Source organism: Rosa chinensis, chromosome 6 (genome assembly GCF_002994745.2).
Source record: "Rosa chinensis cultivar Old Blush chromosome 6, RchiOBHm-V2, whole genome shotgun sequence".
Classification (NCBI taxonomy): domain Eukaryota; kingdom Viridiplantae; phylum Streptophyta; class Magnoliopsida; order Rosales; family Rosaceae; genus Rosa; species Rosa chinensis.
In genome coordinates, this window is record NC_037093.1 from 30,994,490 (window position 1) to 31,012,315 (window position 17,826).

General features: G+C 36.3%; 1 protein-coding gene and 1 long non-coding RNA gene across 5 annotated transcripts; one reads left to right on the plus strand and one right to left on the minus strand.

The window, feature by feature from the left end:
* Positions 1-2,969: 2,969 nt before the first annotated feature.
* Positions 2,970-5,572, minus strand: LOC112174140. 4 transcript variants are annotated; one of them, XR_005801261.1, is made up of 4 exons: positions 4,841-5,572; positions 4,679-4,764; positions 3,798-3,867; positions 2,970-3,728 (listed from the first exon to the last, which is right to left on the minus strand). It is a non-coding gene; the product is annotated as an uncharacterized LOC112174140 (long non-coding RNA). The 4 variants fall into 4 exon arrangements; XR_002925861.2 differs by having other exon boundaries at positions 3,798-3,876; XR_005801262.1 differs by having other exon boundaries at positions 2,970-3,279; positions 3,554-3,876.
* A 9,437-nt stretch (positions 5,573-15,009) lies between these two features.
* LOC112171179 (probable inactive serine/threonine-protein kinase slob2) lies at positions 15,010-15,441 on the plus strand. Its single transcript, XM_024308401.1, has one exon. The coding sequence runs from the start codon at positions 15,010-15,012 to the stop codon at positions 15,439-15,441; it is 432 nt and encodes a 143-aa protein (XP_024164169.1).
* Positions 15,442-17,826: the final 2,385 nt, after the last annotated feature.

A 17,826-nucleotide genomic window follows, 5' to 3' on the forward strand; every position in this document is an offset into this window, starting at 1 on the left:
TTAATTTTCAGATTCATATATTGTGATTTATGGTTGCTTTTGTGTAAGTGTTTGATTGAATTTGCATGATAGAAATCGTTTGTATGATAATCTTGAATGGTTTGAAACATTTAGGGTTTTTATGTGAGTGTTGCTACGAATTTGAGAACATGAATCAACTTTTTGGTTTTGTGTTCTTGAATCAACAAGTAGTAAAGGTTTTGTACAAAAACCGAAATTTAATCAAATGAGATTGCAATTAGGTGAACTTTTTCATACTAAGCTGCACATTTGAATTGATAGCCTTTCTAGATGCTTAATGCGTTGAACATGACATGATTGACTAGCTTTCTAGGGTTTGATTGCATGTTTGATAGAATTAATCTAGGTGCTTTCACTTAGGTTAATTAGCATTGAAAGTAAAATATGGGAAATTGTTTGCTTTTGAACGTTTCACATGATCAATTCCTCTTGCATGACTATGATGAACAATGATGAACTGGAATTAACCTTGATTATAAATTCCGATTTGATCTTTGTTCGTGCATTTCATTTGCATTTTTATGTTTTTGCATTTTAATTGTTTTCTTTACTTAGTTTAATTTCCGAAAATCAAAATCAAAAATCCCCCTAATTTCGTAAATATGTATATATTTTGTTATATTTTTGTAAATATTATACTTTGTTTTAATTTTAATTGTTTAATTGTTTGATAATGACAGGTGTACCCTCAATCCCCGGAATAGAACGATCCCTATTTATTACGTACTACTAATGACATTTCAGGGTTAAATTGGTCGCTTCCCAAAAGCGACATCAGGAGATTTACCCTAGAAGGTTTTGCCGTGAAGAAAGGAGAGAGAAACAAGGAAAATGGCGTGGAAAATCAGAAATATAAAAGAGAATTTCTTGGGAGATTTTTATGGAAGGATAATATTATTGGAGAATTATTTTGTGACTATGCCGTGAGAAATAAGGAGAGAAAAGAGGAACCAAAGTGCCAACCAAGCAAAGATAACGCAAGGAGAGATTCAAGGGAGAAATAAAAGGAAAGAGAAAAAGGTGGAGACCAAGAAAAGCTCAAAAGAAGTCTAGATACATTCCTATATTCCCTAAAGGAGTTTTGGCCGAATTTAAAGAATAAAATCAGAATATATCCATGGTATTTCGGCCAAGATTATTAGGGAATTAAATGGAATTTTGTGATTGGTTGGACCACCTCATAGGGCTTAGTTGGCAAGATATTATTGGAGGAAAGTATGTGGAATTTTCAGATTAATTCCATGAGGTTTACACGACTTGGAGACCAAGTTGGCCGTGCTCCTATATAAACTCTCCCTTTCTCAACGTCAAGGGTTCCTCTCCTTTGACGTTTACACTTTAGAAAAAAAAATCAGAAAAGTTCTTAGCATAGCCGTGAGTTCCTCCATCCTCTAGAGCAAGCTACGAGTTCAAGCAAGGCCAAGGGAGAAGAAGAATTGCCGTGAGCATCATCATCCACCACCATCCTTGAAGCTTGCTTTCAAGATTCAAGAGACCACAACGTTAATCATCCATCCCCATCCTCATCTACGGTGTAATCCGATTTTCCTTTGTAACATTTGCTTTGATTTCGTTGGTTTTGTTCTAGTTGACATATGTGTTTGAACAAATATTAATTTCTGGAATTTTATGATTAATTGAGAATTTTCAGATTCATATATTGTGATTCGAGAGTTGCTTATGTGAGTTTGTTTAATTAAATTTGCGTTTTAGATAACTTTTGTATTTTAATCTTATGTGGTTGCAAACACTTAGGGTTTTGATATGAATGATGCTAGGTTTAAGAGCATGAAATCGACTTTTCGTTTTGTGTAAACTTGAATCAAAGTAGTAAAGGTTTTGTACAAAGATCGAATTTAATTAAAGAGAATTGCAATTAGGTGGACTTTTCCATACTAAGTTGTACACTTGAGTTGATAGCATTTCTCTATGTGTAATGCGTTAAACATGACATGATTGACTAGCTTTCTAGGGTTTGATTGCATGTTTGATAGGATTAATCTAGGTGCTTTCGCTTAGGTTAATTAGCATTGAAAAGTAAAAAAATGGGAATTCATTTGCTTTCGAATGTTTCACATGATCAACTCATTTCTCATGACTTAGATGAACAATATTAGGGTTTGAGTCAATTTTAATCATATGTTTCGATTTTGATCTTTGTTCTCTCATTCCATCTTTGTATTTATGTTTTTGCATTTTAATTCTTTTGTTTACTTAATTTATTTTCAAAACCCAAAAAACAAAATCTCCCCCCTTTTCGTAAATAATGTTTATACTTGTGAATATCTTTGTAAATATTATACTTTGTTTTATTTTAATTGTTTGTTTGTCCTACATTGACAGGTGTACCCTCAATTCCCGGAATAGAACGATCCCTATTTGCTTATACTACTAACGATATTTTCAGGGTTAAATTATGCGCTTGCTAAGGGCGCATCAGTGACCACCATCCATCAATCTACGAAGCTCTTAGGCGCTGAGTTAAGGATGCTCCACCACCATAGCAGAGACAAGTTTATCACCTTGTTGCTAAGCCGCTGAGGAAAGCTTCAAAGTGTAACTATCACTCTACTTACAATTTTTATTTCAGTTTTGTGTGTTTGGATTTGCGAGTTGTGTAATTGGAGACATGACCTTTTCAGAATGTTTTTATTAATATTTTTGAGATTTTCAGTTTCTTATTGAGTTAATTTCGAGAATTCTTTTATAATGCATGTTACAATCTTATGCTCTTTTATGTGTTTAGGTAATTTTCAGAGTTAGGTTAATAAGTGTGCATGCTAGAATAACTGTAACGCCCCGATTTACGCATCTTCAAACCGAGTACATTATAGTGCCGCGTGCCCTTAGAACCTAAGCTAAGATACTTAAGTCTCAAGAACCCGCAAGGCAACACAAGGAAGTTAAAAATACTTTAGTAAATACATTAGAAAAAATTGAGTACGGAAGCAGTTGTTTAAGTGAGGCGAAAACTATAAAACCATCGGAAATCCTTTAAAGAAAACAAATGCAAGTCATTTCAAAACAATTATCGAATGTTTGTCCGGTTCAAGGCCAAAGTCCGAAAAAAAAATACGAAAAAGGTATTTTACAAATAATCACAACCTCGGTAAACAAGTTACACAGGAGTAAAAGAAATAAGAGAACCTGTCACGCAGATCTAACTCCGTCGATGACCATTTAAAGTACAAGGTAACTAAGCCACAATTAGCATCATCCAACAGTCTCGTCTTCGTACACAGTACATGCATCCACAAACTGTTGTAGGGGTGAGCTTTCTTCCTCGCTGCTCAATAAGACTCTACCCCAGCTAGGTGTGAAAATAATTTAAAATATAGATGCCGGCAAAGTAAGTGAGAAACAATGCATATAGATAAAGATGTTCAAAAGCACAAACCGTAGTTCGTTTATAAAAATATAGTAGGGCCCAAAAGAATGAAACAGACCTAATGACCGATCGCTATGCCAACTACAACCTTACCACAATTAATATCGTTTACACCGGCAATGTGTAGCGAGAGTGTCCACTTACGCTGTATCACCTAGAAGCAGTACCACACCTCAACGGATGTCAGACACTCTTCAGTCCATACAGCCCCTCCGGAGGTTTAGGGGATCGAAGCCCAAGAAAGTCGCTATGCTCCTCTCACTCTCAGGTCATCAAACAATAGCTCATAGAAAATGAAATAAAGACCAAATTCTTTTTCCTGCAACATTAATTTCCATAAAATCCATGCATAAAAATTTCTAACTGAGGCGAGTCCAGAATCCCCTACCTGGAATATCGTAGCTTTGATTCCATTCGCTCTTTTAGGCCAACACCACAATCTTTCACGTTCCGGGTAACTGGAGTCCCTAAGTCCGACAACAATTCATTATTATTTGAATATTTGAAATTGACGACAGTAATATGATCATACCAAATTCACTTTACCAAGATATTCGAATAGTCATTTTTCCTAAACTTTCGAGGTTCCAATGTATCACAGACATGTCCAAATTTGCTATGGACACCCATAATCAAATTAAAATTCGATCAAATTCATGATTAGATACCAACCCAGAAAGGCATCCAAATCAAATATCTTTACAATTGGTTTGGTCCACATATACATATATATATATATATATATCAATTAACCTCATACTTATCTTGGAAAACACTTGACAGTACGTCAAGTTCTTAGCTTTATAATCATTTCTATATATTCAGTGCACTTCCAACATTCACAGATGTCAAGAAACCCAAATCCTTTAATTGTATGTAAACGACATACTTATCAATGAATTATAGAACTCACAAGCCCATGGCTAGCACAAAGCTTCATCAAGGGCAATCATATCTTGTAATTGTTCAATACGATTTATAATCTATAAGCCCAGATTTCTACTTCTAGCATCTAATCACAAACAACTTGTAATCAATAATTGACTCAAAACTGCAGCCACTTAATGTGCATATGGTAACATAAGCTTTGACAATTTCTTTCTTTAATTTCCAACTATCAAACCACAACCGCAGTTTTGCAACTAATAATGCTAATCTCACTGTCCACAATTTATTCCCCGACAAACATCACTTTTCCTCCTCAATCACGTTACTACTTTTTCTTAAATTTAACTTAAATATAGGATTACATACAAACTCCCAACTTACCATCAATACTTTTTCCATTGCAATTGTTGGAGTTCTTAGCCCACCGAGGTTCTGCATCCTATTTACATTTCGCCATCACTCCCGTTCTAAATCCAGAAGACAAGTTTCAGAACCAAACTTAATTAACACAACGCAATAGAACCAATTTGAGTAATTCCTTACCTTCACCGTGGAACTCAAAATGAACTTGGACAGCCCAATTATACAATTCGTCTTTAAAACCTCCAAGTTGAAATCCTATGCTATCAAGAATTGATCGAGGAATACTCAAACCCAATTACCAACTCTGGCAAGCTTCTGAATCTCTCTCCCTTTGCATGTCTATGTCTTGTTCCAGTACGAACAAAACCAGACTTTTCACTATCAAACTTCACAGATTTTCAAACTCTTTGTTCTGCTACCCGACTGTGCTCCACCAGACCAATTCTGAATTTCAATGCAACCCACATCTCGCTGCTCGTTCTAGGACCAGAATTATCATCAAAATTGAATCAAAGAACTCTGGAATACTCTGCCGCAACAGTAGCCTCGACATCAGCCGACGACACCCAAAACACCAATCCAACAAACTCGATCAATTCAAAAATCCATTCACACCAACATGTAGAGCACGAAGAGAAGATCACGTTTCATACCTCATGCATCAACAATGGTGACCGGAGTCGCCGGAAAATCGCCGGAGTTGCAGCGGTTTCTCAACCTCGTTTTGTCGCCTTCCGTCGTCGAATGGACGATCCGTGACCAGGAGGACGCCGACTTTGAGTAGACGAATAGAAAAGGACTCGGTTCGCCGCTGTGTCGTGGCCGGAAGATGGAGACGGAATCGGGTTGCCGGCGCAGGTTTCCGGGTCGAGGAAACGGGTCTCGGCGTTGAGAGTTCAAGAGTGATCTAGGGCGTTCCATCCATCTTCGGTTCTTTATAGACAAATATTCATTTAAAATACACGATCCAGATCACACAGTGATTAATTTGGACGGGTGAGATCGCATCGCTCTATTTTTCTTTTCCATTAAATAATTTCTATAATCCTGAAACTTCGAAAAATCATAATAATTAGCTTGGGTGTCCGAAGAGTCCCCCGAAAATTCTCATGAACTCGTCGCGTCACATACTTTATTATCGAACCTTTAAATTAAAAGATTTCATCTTTTGAAAAATTCAAAAAAAAATCTTCCCGAGTGTTCTTAGCAATTACTGAATTTACAGATCAAATCTTGAAGTACTCCACTTTAGCTCCTTAAATATTTCCGGGCCTCACAATAACTGTGAGAGTTCTTGTGTGTTTGCTAAATTTGCCAAGAGTAATTGTTATTTGTTAAGGCGCTAAGTTAAATAAGTATCAATTAGTTCTAAAACGTGGTAAAAACCATGTTCCATGGTTAAACAATTCTGGAAATTACGTGTTGAATTCTATGTATAATGGTTAATTTGCACGTGTGAGTTGATTCGAGGGTTAGATAATACTACTAGTTGAGAAAACTACGCTAAGTGTTTTCAAAAATTAGTAATATTGGGCTTGGTAAGAACTTTTCCGATCCAAGCCTACATTAGAACGAATTAGATAAATGGATTGATCCACTGAGGCTTTTCATTTGGGCTCTTATCTAGGCATTTAAGATGGGCACATTTTTGTAGCATGTTGAAATGGATTTTTTGTTTTTACACTTAGTAATTTCCGAGTGGTATTGGTCTAGGTTAGGGAAGTCGATCATTGTATATAGTTTTATTTGTTTCGTTTTTATTTTAAGTAGATTAGGAACCAAATCTGAAAACCCTCATTTTATTCTTTTATTTGTTAATTGACCTTTTTGTGTAGGTGTACCCTACAATCCCTGGACTGAACGATCTCTGCTTATTCTATACTAACAACTACATTTTACAGGGTTAAATTGTGAGGCTATTTCAGCCGCATCAATTTTTGGCGCCGTTGCCGGGGATTGTTAAAATCCCTAACGCTTAAAGTGTCATCGATTTTGTTGTTTATATAGAATGCATGCTAAAGTTTTGTTCTACACTTGTGGAATAGTGACAAATTGCGATTTATGTTCGGCCGAGCTATAATTGTGATTTAGTTTAAGTTTTATGAGTGTTACGAAATTAAGCATGTCTTTTATAATTGTTGTACAATATGTAGAAGTTGTTTTTGTTAGCATGTTGTAAATTGTATGTGTTTCACTTAGATTAATATACTTAGGTTAGGAATTTAGTTAAATACTTAATTGTTGTAAGTGTGTAAAATTGTATGAGTAGACAAGGGCCCTTTTGTTAATATTGGCCTAAACCCTTCATTAGTACCTTGCTAAAGTCTCTTGAGGTTGAGGGCGGCCTTTATTAGCACTTGGAGAACGGTCTAACACATAAGTTAATTTTCCAGCTGAGTAAGGGGCATACGGATGGTGTCTTAGATTGGGACACTGGGTGATGGGTTCAATTGGATCTCAGAGATACTATAAAATGACCCTAAACCACTATGTGGGAGTAGCCGATAGGGGCCTAAACCTCAATGAGGGAGTAACCTCCGTAGTATCACCAAAATGAGTCCTACCTCTCACTTACCTCTTAATATGGCCATTCGGCCTTATGAAACAAAGGAAAGAGACTTATGTCTAGGCGACTATCCCTATATCATATCTCATCAATAGTAGTGGTTTCTATTGGGCTCGACTTACAACTTGGAATCAATTGAGATATTAACTATGTTTATAACAAACTAAAAAAAATGTTGTGTGACATGCTTAAGGTATATTGGATTAAACATGACCTTGTCGAGGGTAGCTGTTCTATAGTCCCATTGCACACCGAGGTCCTCTGTTCCAGTACCTAAGTATGTAAATGTAAAAGTAACTTAGAGAGTTCAGGAAAGACATAATGTTTGTATTCCGAACCTTGTATATGTTACTAACACTTGTGAACAAGGAGAAGAGTTCAGGCTGAAGAACTATAAATATTAAGCGCTTCATGGGAGGCAACCCATTTCAATCGAAGCTGTGGAGGAGCCATCAACGAGAGTTTGACATTTCTATCCCTTCACTTGCTTAGGTTGAATTGTACTTGTGTCTTTGTTTGTTTGTTTATTTTACCCTTCTCTTATTTTCGTAGCCCCCCATATCGGTTTATATACCATATTGTTTTGCCTACATTGAGAACAATGTAGATTCTAAGTGTAGGGTGGGTTTACACCTTTATTTTAGTGTAGAAAATAAAAAAATTTAAAAAATTAAAAAAAAAAATTGGTTTTATAGTCTTTTTGTTCGTTTGAGTCTTAGGATGCCCCTAACGTCTAGGATGAACATGTCTCTGAATTCGTGGCTAAAGGTTTTCACAATCGAAATAGGACTTAATTGAATTCTGTGGTTAATCGACATTGTGATACTTGTATGAAGATTTGAGATAGGATTGTAACTTGGTTCATTAAGCATGCTAGGATTAAGTCTAATTCATTTGACCCTAAGTGAGCTGTTCAGCTAAAATACTTTCTTTTCGAGTGCTTATTGATAAATTCAGAATTTCATGGCTGTATTTACAAAACCTCATCATTCTTTGAAAATCCAATGATCATGTGCCATAGATTTTAATGGACTAGAGAATACTAGAACTCGACTGTTGTGACGGTCAAAACTTGTATGCCATAATATGTCGTGATCTTGGATGGGATAGAAGGCATTAAGGTAACCACCATTGCCAAACAAGCATATATCCCCAATTGTGCCCATCGTGGGACTCCTTAGAATGAACCCCTTTGAGCCTACGTTGAAAACCTTTGTGTCATCACCCTCACTACCCTACCATGAGCTTAGTACATGACATCTCTACCCGTGTGCTAGGGACTTAGTAGAGCTTGACATAAGATGTAGGGGTGACGATGAAAGACAAGTGTGGGGTGGGGAAAACCGGAGGAAAAAAAAAAAAGGAAAGAAAGAAAAATGACAAAAGAGAAGAAAAATTGAAAAGAAAACTCTTGGGAAATTGTTTAGGTGTGGTTTTGGACTTTCAAATTTGTAGAAGGCTCAAAATTGAAAATTAGGCTTTTGTCCATTTCCATGTTGGTTAGAGTGAAGGTTAGGCCCAAAACAATGATAATTGGCCTACAAAAATGGTGACACAAGGTGGTCCATATACACTAAGCTAGGTTCTTAGGATTTTTATATCCTTAATCTTCATTTCGAAAACCCTAGCTTAGCCCTAGCCTTTGGTTAGTGGAGTCAGTTACGCAGTCGAGCTTATGGTTTAGGTCCATTTGTGCACTTAGTCATTTCTTAAGGTCTTTAATAATTCTTCACAAAATGCTTTTATTAATGAAATATGCAAGCTATTTGTTGCCTTACAATTTGTTCTCTTGCATATACTTGAGTGTGAAGATTTTAAGCATAGCCATTTCTGAGAGAAAAATCGAGAGTGTGCCTTGTGAGTTTGGATTGGACTTGTTCGAAACATGCTATCATTCACTGTATAACTTAAGTTCTCCACATCTTACTTAGTCATATGAGTGTCACATGTTTATTAACCATGTAATTATCTATGCGATTTTGAGTAAGTGTTTAACGTGAAAGCCATGAGTTTGGAGTCTCTGAGACAACAGTTAGGGGTAGTAGAGTCATTTATTTGCTTTTTGTAGAGTCTTTGTTTTGTTTTGTAATTTTGTTTTGCTAAGGGACTAGCAAAACCTAAGTGTGGGGTAGTTGATATATAGGAGCACAATGTGCAACAATATTAATGAGTATATGCCCCATTTTAGCCTTGTTTCTCCCTTAAGTTTCATGTTTTGAGTCATCGAGTCATTTTAAGAGTATTGTAGAGTGTTTGGCGTGAAATAGGCAAAAAACTCAAAATTCATGAAGAATCCTACCTGGATCAGGATTCCTCACCGTCATGCTAATCTGTTGGCCTTAAGAGATAATTTATGGGAGTATTTTTCTGAAATTAAAATTGTTTTAATTCCTTTTATTTTCTCTAAAAGAATTTAATTTTGTGCCCTTTATTAAATCAGGTTGACCAAGCAATGAAGAAGGAAAATAAAGAGAAAGACGTTTCAGCTTGGAAATTAAAGGAATTGCCCCATTATGAGAGGAGTTAAGGCCATAAAGGAGACGTTTCAATTGGAAAAGCAATCCTATCCGTCCAAATGATGAAGGGTATGATCAACAAAAGCCAACCAATGCTCCCCTATAAATAGGCAACGTCCAGACCAGAATTATTATCACTTCCCTGGCCGATCGCTTCCTGACCTATCACTTCCTTGCCTATCACTTCCTAGCCAAAAACTATTCCAAGACTCTGTCCAATTCACTCCTCAAACCTCCAACACCTACAAGACAGTGACCACCATCCATCAATCTACTAAGCTCTTAGGTGCTGAGTCAACGACGCTCCATCACCATGGCAGAGACGAGTTCATACCTTATTGCTAAGCCGCTGAGGAAAACTTCAAAGTGTAACTATGACTCTACTTACAATTTTTATTTCGGTTTTGTGTGTTTGGATTTGCAAGTTGTGTAATTAGAGACATGAAATTTTCAGAATATTTTTATTAATATGTTTGAGATTTTCAGTTTATTATTGAGTTAATTTCGAGAATTCTTTTATGATGCATGTTACAATCTTGTGCCCTTTTACGTGTTTAGGTCATTTTAAGAGTTAGGTTAATAAGTTTGCATGCTAGAATAACGGTGAGAGTTCTTGTGTGTTTGATTAATTTGCCAAGAGTAATTGTTATTTGTTAAGGCACTAAGTTAAACAAGTATCAATTAGTTCTAAAAAGTGGTAAAAACCATGTTCAATGGTTAAACGATTATGGAAATTACGTGTTGAATTCTATGTGTAATGATTAATTTGCACGTGTGAGTTGATTCGAGAGTTAGATAATACTACTAGTTGAGAGAACTACGATGAGTGTTTTCGAAAATTTGTAGTATTGGGCTTGGTAAGGACGTTTCCGATCCAAGCCTACATTAAAACGAATTAGATAAATGGATTGATCTGCTGAGGCTTTTCATTTGGGCTCTTATCTAAGCATTTAAGATGGACACATTTTTGTAGCATGTTGAAATGGATTTTTTATTTTTACACTTAGTAATTTCTGAGTGGTATTGGTCTATGTTAGGGAAGTCGATCATTGTATATAGTTTTATTTGTTTCGTTTTTATTTTAAGTAGATTAGGAACCAAATCTGAAAACCCCCCATTTTATTCTTTTGTTTGTTAATTGACTTTTTTGTGTAGGTGTACCCTACAATCCCCTGACTAAACGATCTCTGCTTATCCTATACTGACAACTACATTTTGCAGGGTTAAATTGTGAGGCTATTTCAGCCACATCACTTGACTCTTGTGATTAATGTTTATTTGGTAAGCAACATAAAGTTAGTTTCACAAGAACATTTACAAGGAAAGAAAATGTATTAGACCTAGTACACTCAGATGTATGTGGCCCCATGGAAGTTGAATCACTAGGTCGTAATAAATATTTTGTCACTTATATTGATGATGCCAAACCTTTAAGGAGTTCAATGCCATGGTGGAGAGGGAGACAGGAAGAACCCTCAAATGTCTCCGTAGTGACAATGACAGAGAGTACACTTCGAACGAGTTCAAAGATTATTGTTTGAAGCATGGCATCAAACACAAGAAAACAATTTCTGGCACCCCACAGCATAATGGTGTAGCAGAGAGGATGAACTGCACCATTCTAGAAAAAGTAAGAAGCATGCTGAAGACGGCCAACCTGGTAAAAGAGTTTTGGGGCGAAGTAGTGACAACCGCATGTTACCTTATCAACCGAACACCATATGTACCGTTGGGCTTGGAAACTCGAGAAGGCATGTGAACCGGTAAAAGCGCTTCATATTCCCACTTGAGGGTGTTCGAGCGCAAAACATTTGCACATGTACCAAAGCAGCAAAGATCAAAGCTAGATGACAAGGCCATGCCATGCATCTTTCTTGGGAATGGCAATGAAGAGATGGGCTACCAGTTGTGGAATCCAAAGACCAAGAAGTTATTTAGAAGTAGAGATATGGTGTTCCATGAAGGTCAAAACATTGCGGATTTTGATAAAAATGAAGTAGAACATGCAGACCGCCTCACCTACGATTCATCACCCCTTAAAGAAGAACCTAGTAACAAACTCAAGATATGGTAAATGAAAATGTTCCTGATATGGCAGAAGTAGCAGATCCTGGAGATAATGATAAGGAGGATCATGATCAGGGGGAGCCTAATCAGGGGGAGAAGCTAGAAAATGCCCAAGTACCATTTCGAAGATCCAACAGAGTGCCAAAACCAAGTACCAAGTATCCTTCTTCATAGTATATTTTGGTCACTAGTGATGGAGATGATCCATATTCCAAATACATTCTATTGACCCATTACGGGGAGTCTGAATGCTTTGAGGAGGCAAAGACTCATGTAGACAGTGATAAGTGGATGTTGGCAATGAAGTCTGAAATGGAGTCCTTATTGAAGAATGGCACCTATGAGTTAGTGGAGCTTCCTAAAGGCAGAAAAGCACTCAAAAATAAATGGGTGTTTAAGTTGAAGAGAGACGAGAATGAACAGCTGACAAAGTTCAAGGCTCGCTTGGTTGTGAAAGGTTTTGGTGTTGAGACCAAATTCTACTATATTTTTAGTACATTTCTCTCTACATTTTGCTTAGTTATTTCCTTAACAATGTCATTTCTAACTTGTTTTATGTTTTTAGGTAGTTTTGAGTCGAAAATGGTAGGCAAGGAGTTATTTGCACAGAAATGAGAAGAAATGAAGTTTTCCTAGTTCTACCAGGAGAAGGAATCCCATTTAAAGTTGGAATCCTAGGAGTGAGCTCGAAAAAATGATGTTCGGAAATGAAGAAATGACAGAGTCCCAGTTGGACTAGGAAACCTGATGACACTAGGAGTCCTGATGCTGCTAGGAAACCTGGTGAGACTAAGAGATGTTGTGTCTTGAAGATGACTCAAGATAGTTCAAGATTGTTCTAGAATAAAGAAGAATTTTGGCAATGTTGAAGATGGATTTCGAATTGGCCCATTTTGGGAGAGTTTGGCCCGAAGTTTGAAGCATGTGACTTGCACATGAGTCTCTAGATCGTTCTTGACGTTTTGGAGGAGTCATTGGCCCATTCTACTTGCTTTTGCCTTGGAAATTAAAAGGAAAATATCAAGGATTTTCGGCAATATCTTTATGGGATTATTTTTGGATTTTCTTGGGATTTTATGAGAGAAAATAGAGGAATAAGTATTGATTTATGACTCTACATACAAGGAGGCCGAAATATGGATTAGATGCATGGTGAATTCGGCAAGAGACTAAGGTGACTTGTTCTCTACTTCTCAAGGAATATTTTCATTGGTTGAATGATGTCACAAGGAGATTTCGACATAAATTCTCTAGCCTATGTGGTTTACTATATAAAGAAGGTTTGTGAAGACATTCTACACACCACAAAATTCATAATCAAATACACAAACACTTCCCTTTCTCTTCCAAGGTTTCGGCAACTTCAAAGAATTCCAAAGTTCAAGACCGTGAAGCATCCATTCATCCATTCAAGCATCCTTGCCATAGCTCTCATTCCTTCCACCACCTTTTGAACCTTCTTGCATTCTTGAAGATCAAAAAGTGTAACCATGGAACCCTATTTTCTGTTTTCGGTTTTGAACTATGTAAAACAATTTCGGTTTTTCTATATATTGCGATTTTCTTTTCTATTTTGGTTTTATGTCTTGCGATTTATATGGTGGATGAAAATTGATTTTAGATATGTAGTTTTTGAATACATGAAGCATGTTTTAGGTTTTAGGTTTTCAAGTTAAAAATTGTTATTTCATGATGTTCTTGCATAATTGTTAATTTCGAGCTTCAATCCCAATTGTTATGTGTTAATTTATCTTTGGATGCATACTTAGGTTTATGAGCATATAATTGAATCCATATTAAGGTGCTAGCGTTCTAGGCTTTAATAATTTCGGTGGAAAACCTAAAATTACTTAGGTAAATTAACAATGAGTCTTGCATGCTTGATTAGCGTTCTAACTTGTGCTCTTGACTTGAATTGATCAAATTTCCATGATTCTTAATGCATTGAAAGTGTTTTTGTTAGTGATTAGCTACCACTAGTGATTGCATGATTAATAGGGTTAACTATGGTGCGTTCATCTAGTTAATTTAATTAAGGGAAGTAAAAAGAACTTTATATGTGTTCATCTTTGTTCTTGATTAATTCTATGCTTGAATATATTTTGATTCGTGATTTGATGTTTGAAACCTTGCCAACGTATTAATAGTAGTTAATTACTTCTAAATTCGTTCCATTCACATATTTCTACTTGATTCTTGGTTTTGAAGTGTCACATATGTATATAAATACTTAGTTGTTAAATTAAATAAAATCTTAAATCACCTTCTTATTTTCTTGAATAATATGTATATATATAGTCTTTAATTTTTTTGCTAACATTTCATTTTTCAGGAATTAAAGGTCCCTAATCCCCGGTTGAGAACGATCCCTACGTATTCTTACTACATTGATAGGGTTTTAAATTGATACACTAATTTGTGTACGTCAATTTTTGGTGCCGTTGCTGGGGTTCTCTTTATTTCTTGATTATATGGCATTGGAAATTGTAAATTATGTAATTAAATTCTTTTCGAGATTTATGTTTGTTGGTAGTTTGTTTGGATTCAATTTTGATTATGAGTTGATGTTGATTAGAATAGGTGAAGTCTCTTTTGTTAATATTAGCCAAAACCCTTTAAGGGCACCTAGTCCAGGTCCCTTAAAATTGAGGGCGGCTTTTATTAACACTTGTTGAACTATCTTCACACTTGTAGAATTTCTTATCTTAGTAAGTATAGCCTATGTGGAGTGGTGTCTAGAAAGGGGACAACGTCCATAACGGGTTTTGAATTCAGAAGTGTATACAATTGGGCCTAAACCACTATGTGGGAGTAGCTCAAGCCAAAATGATTTCTACCTATTGTGTTCGTCCTCCCCCACCTGGCCATTTCAGTAAGGTTGCCCAAAAGATATAAAAGGAAGCTTGTGTCTAGATGACTATACTTGGGTCACACGTTTGATCAATTGAAAGCTTGTGATTAAATTTAAATTCTTATAAGTTGCTTGATTTCATAAATCCACCTTTAAAATTATAAAAATTCGTTTTATACTTACACCATACTTGTAATTTTCGTAGTATATTTGTAAATTGTATAAATATACGTGTAATTGTATGATTGTATTGTTGTATGTATGTGACGTTAAATAATTAACTTGTATTTCTTTTATTATATAGTTTACTAACTTATTTAATTCTTAATATTGTTCAGGATTTCTATGAATGTCCGAGCCTTCTAAGATCTCTAGTGCACAAGAGATTGAAGAAAGACTTAAACGTTTGAAGAATCCTCCACAACTTAAGTACAGAAGAACTTCTCCTTTGAATTTCAAGGCATACACTTTTAACGATCAAGGGAAGAGGATCCTGCAGTCTTCAGAGGAATCTACATCACCTACACCTACTCCATCTCCACCATCACTTACGCCATCACCACTTGTATCATCCAACCCACCACCATCTCGGATCTCATCACCTCTCTCACCTTCACCACCATTTACGCCACCCCCTGAAGAAGAGTTTGAAATGGCTGGTCTTGGAGGAAATAATGAGGCTAATCAGAGTATCAAGGACCTCTCTACATCCACTGTTGAAGGAGGGCTTCCTCGTTCCATTGTTTTCCTAGCTGCTGCAGACGGCAAGTCTCAACTTTGAGATTAAGGGTGGACTTCTTCATCGTATACCTAAATTTCATGGACTCTCCATGGAGGACCCTAACAAGCATTTGAAGGAGTTTCATTTTGTAGTTGGAAGTATGACGCCACCTGAGGCAGATGAGAACATTTTCAAGTTGAAGACATTCCCTTTTTCCTTAGCTGATAGAGCCAAAGATTGGTTGTATGAACTTCCAGATGGACATGTTACTTCTTGGGACGCCATGATGAGAGCATTTCTAGAGAAATTTTTACCTTGTTCAAGAGTTATTGCTATGAGGAAGAAGATAACTGGAATTCAACAAGCTAAAGATGAGTCATATCATGTGTACTACGAAAGGTTCAAATCCCTTTTGGCGTAATGTCCCCTAACACAAGTTCAAAGATGAAAGACTCTTGCAATATTTTTATGAGGATTTGCTCCCTCTGGAAAGCCAAATGTTAGATGCTACTATTGGAGGTACTTTTGTGGACAAGACTCCAACTTAAGGGAAGGAATTGATTGCTAATAGGGCTGCATGATATGAGCAAAAAGTGCGACGATATTAATGAGATATGCCCCATTTTAGCCCTGTTTCTCCCTTAGTTTCATGTTTTGAGTCATCGAGTCATTTTAAGAGTCTTGTAGAGTGTTTGGCGTGAAATAGGCAGAAAACGCAAAATTCATGAAGAATCTTAGATGGATCGGGATTCCTCACCGTCATGCTAATCTGTGGGCCTTAAGAGATAATTTATGGGAGTATTTTTCTGAAATTAAAATTGTTTTAATTCCTTTTATTTTCTCTAAAAGAATTTAATTTTGTGCCCTTTATTAAATCAGGTTGACCAAGCAATGAAGAAGGGAAATAAAGGAAAAAGACGTTTTTCAGTTGGGGAATAAAGGAGAAAGATGTTTCAACTGGAAAATAAATAAGAGAAAGACTTTTCAGCTTGTTAAAAGACCCCATTATGAGAGAAATTAAGGCCATAAAGGAGACATTTCAGTTAGGAAATTAAAGGAATTATGATGCAATCCCATCCGTCCAAAAGATGAAGGGTATGATCGACAAAAGCCAATCAATGCTCCCCTATAAATAGGCAATATCTAGACCAGAATTATTATCACTTCCTAGTCTATTACTTCCTGGCCAAAAACTATTAGGTGAATCATAAACTCAAATCTAGTATCAATTATATGCAAACCCTAGATGTTTCGAACCATATAAGATAAACACATAAAAGATATCAATCAAGCAAATTTAATTGAACAATCTCACATAAGCAACTAAGAATCACAATCATAGGAATCGAAATTTTCATTCAATCATAAGAATTCGGATTTAAACTTTGTTCAAACATTGTTGTCAACTAGAAACAATTCCAACGAAAATCAAACAAGGAAAACCTAGAAGGTTACAAAGAAAGAGGACGAATTACACCGTGAGATGGATATGGAGATGGAGATGTTGACATTGGAACCTTGAATCTTGGAAGCAAGTCTTCAAGGTAGACGTTGGATGATGATGCTCACGGCTCCTTCTTCTCTTCTTCTTCCTTTCTTGAAAACCATGGAGCTTGCACTAGAGGATGGAAAGAGAGACTTGACGTATGGAGAGAATTTTCTGCATTCAAAGGGTGTCTAACGTCAAGCATATGAGGGAGCATATATAGGGGACGGTAAAGTGCTCTCCAAGCTTCATGATTCTTCTATTATTTTCTAAGGAATTATCAGAAAATACCACATAACTCTAACCAATCACAACTTGCCATGTAAGCCCTGGTGTGTCATCCAACCAATCAAAACTCTCCAAAATTAAGTCCATATCCCTTTTAATATATTGTTGCCGAAATATATAAGATTTATTTATGATTTTCTTCACAAATTTCGGCCAAAATTCCTTTAGGGAATTTAGGGATGAACCTAGACTTGTTTTGAGTATTTTCTTGATGTCCACACTTCTTCTTTCCTTAAAACTCTCCCTAGAATATTTCTAGACGTCTTCTTGCTTGATTTTCACGTTGCTTCCTTCAATCTCTCTTGGTATTTCACGGCAAAACTCAAACCTTTCTCCAAAAATATCTCTTATGCGTCACAAACCCTAATTCCAATGGGCTCTAATCTATTTTGCCGAAAAATCCAAATTAACCTAGAAGGTTCTTGGGCCTTCTTACGTCATCTTCAAGCCTTGATGCCTCCTAACGCTTCCAAGAGTCATTTCCCTTCATTATTTCGATCATACTTCCAAGACGGCTTATGAGTCTTGCGTTGTCAAAGTTTCCTCGTCTGAGCAGGATTTCCTGGTTGAAACAGGAAACTTCATTTCTTCATTTCAACTCATTTATGCAGCCCTTTGTGTCTTGTCTCAACTCCCTCCAACGTTCTCTAGCTTCTCTTTCCACTTTTGAG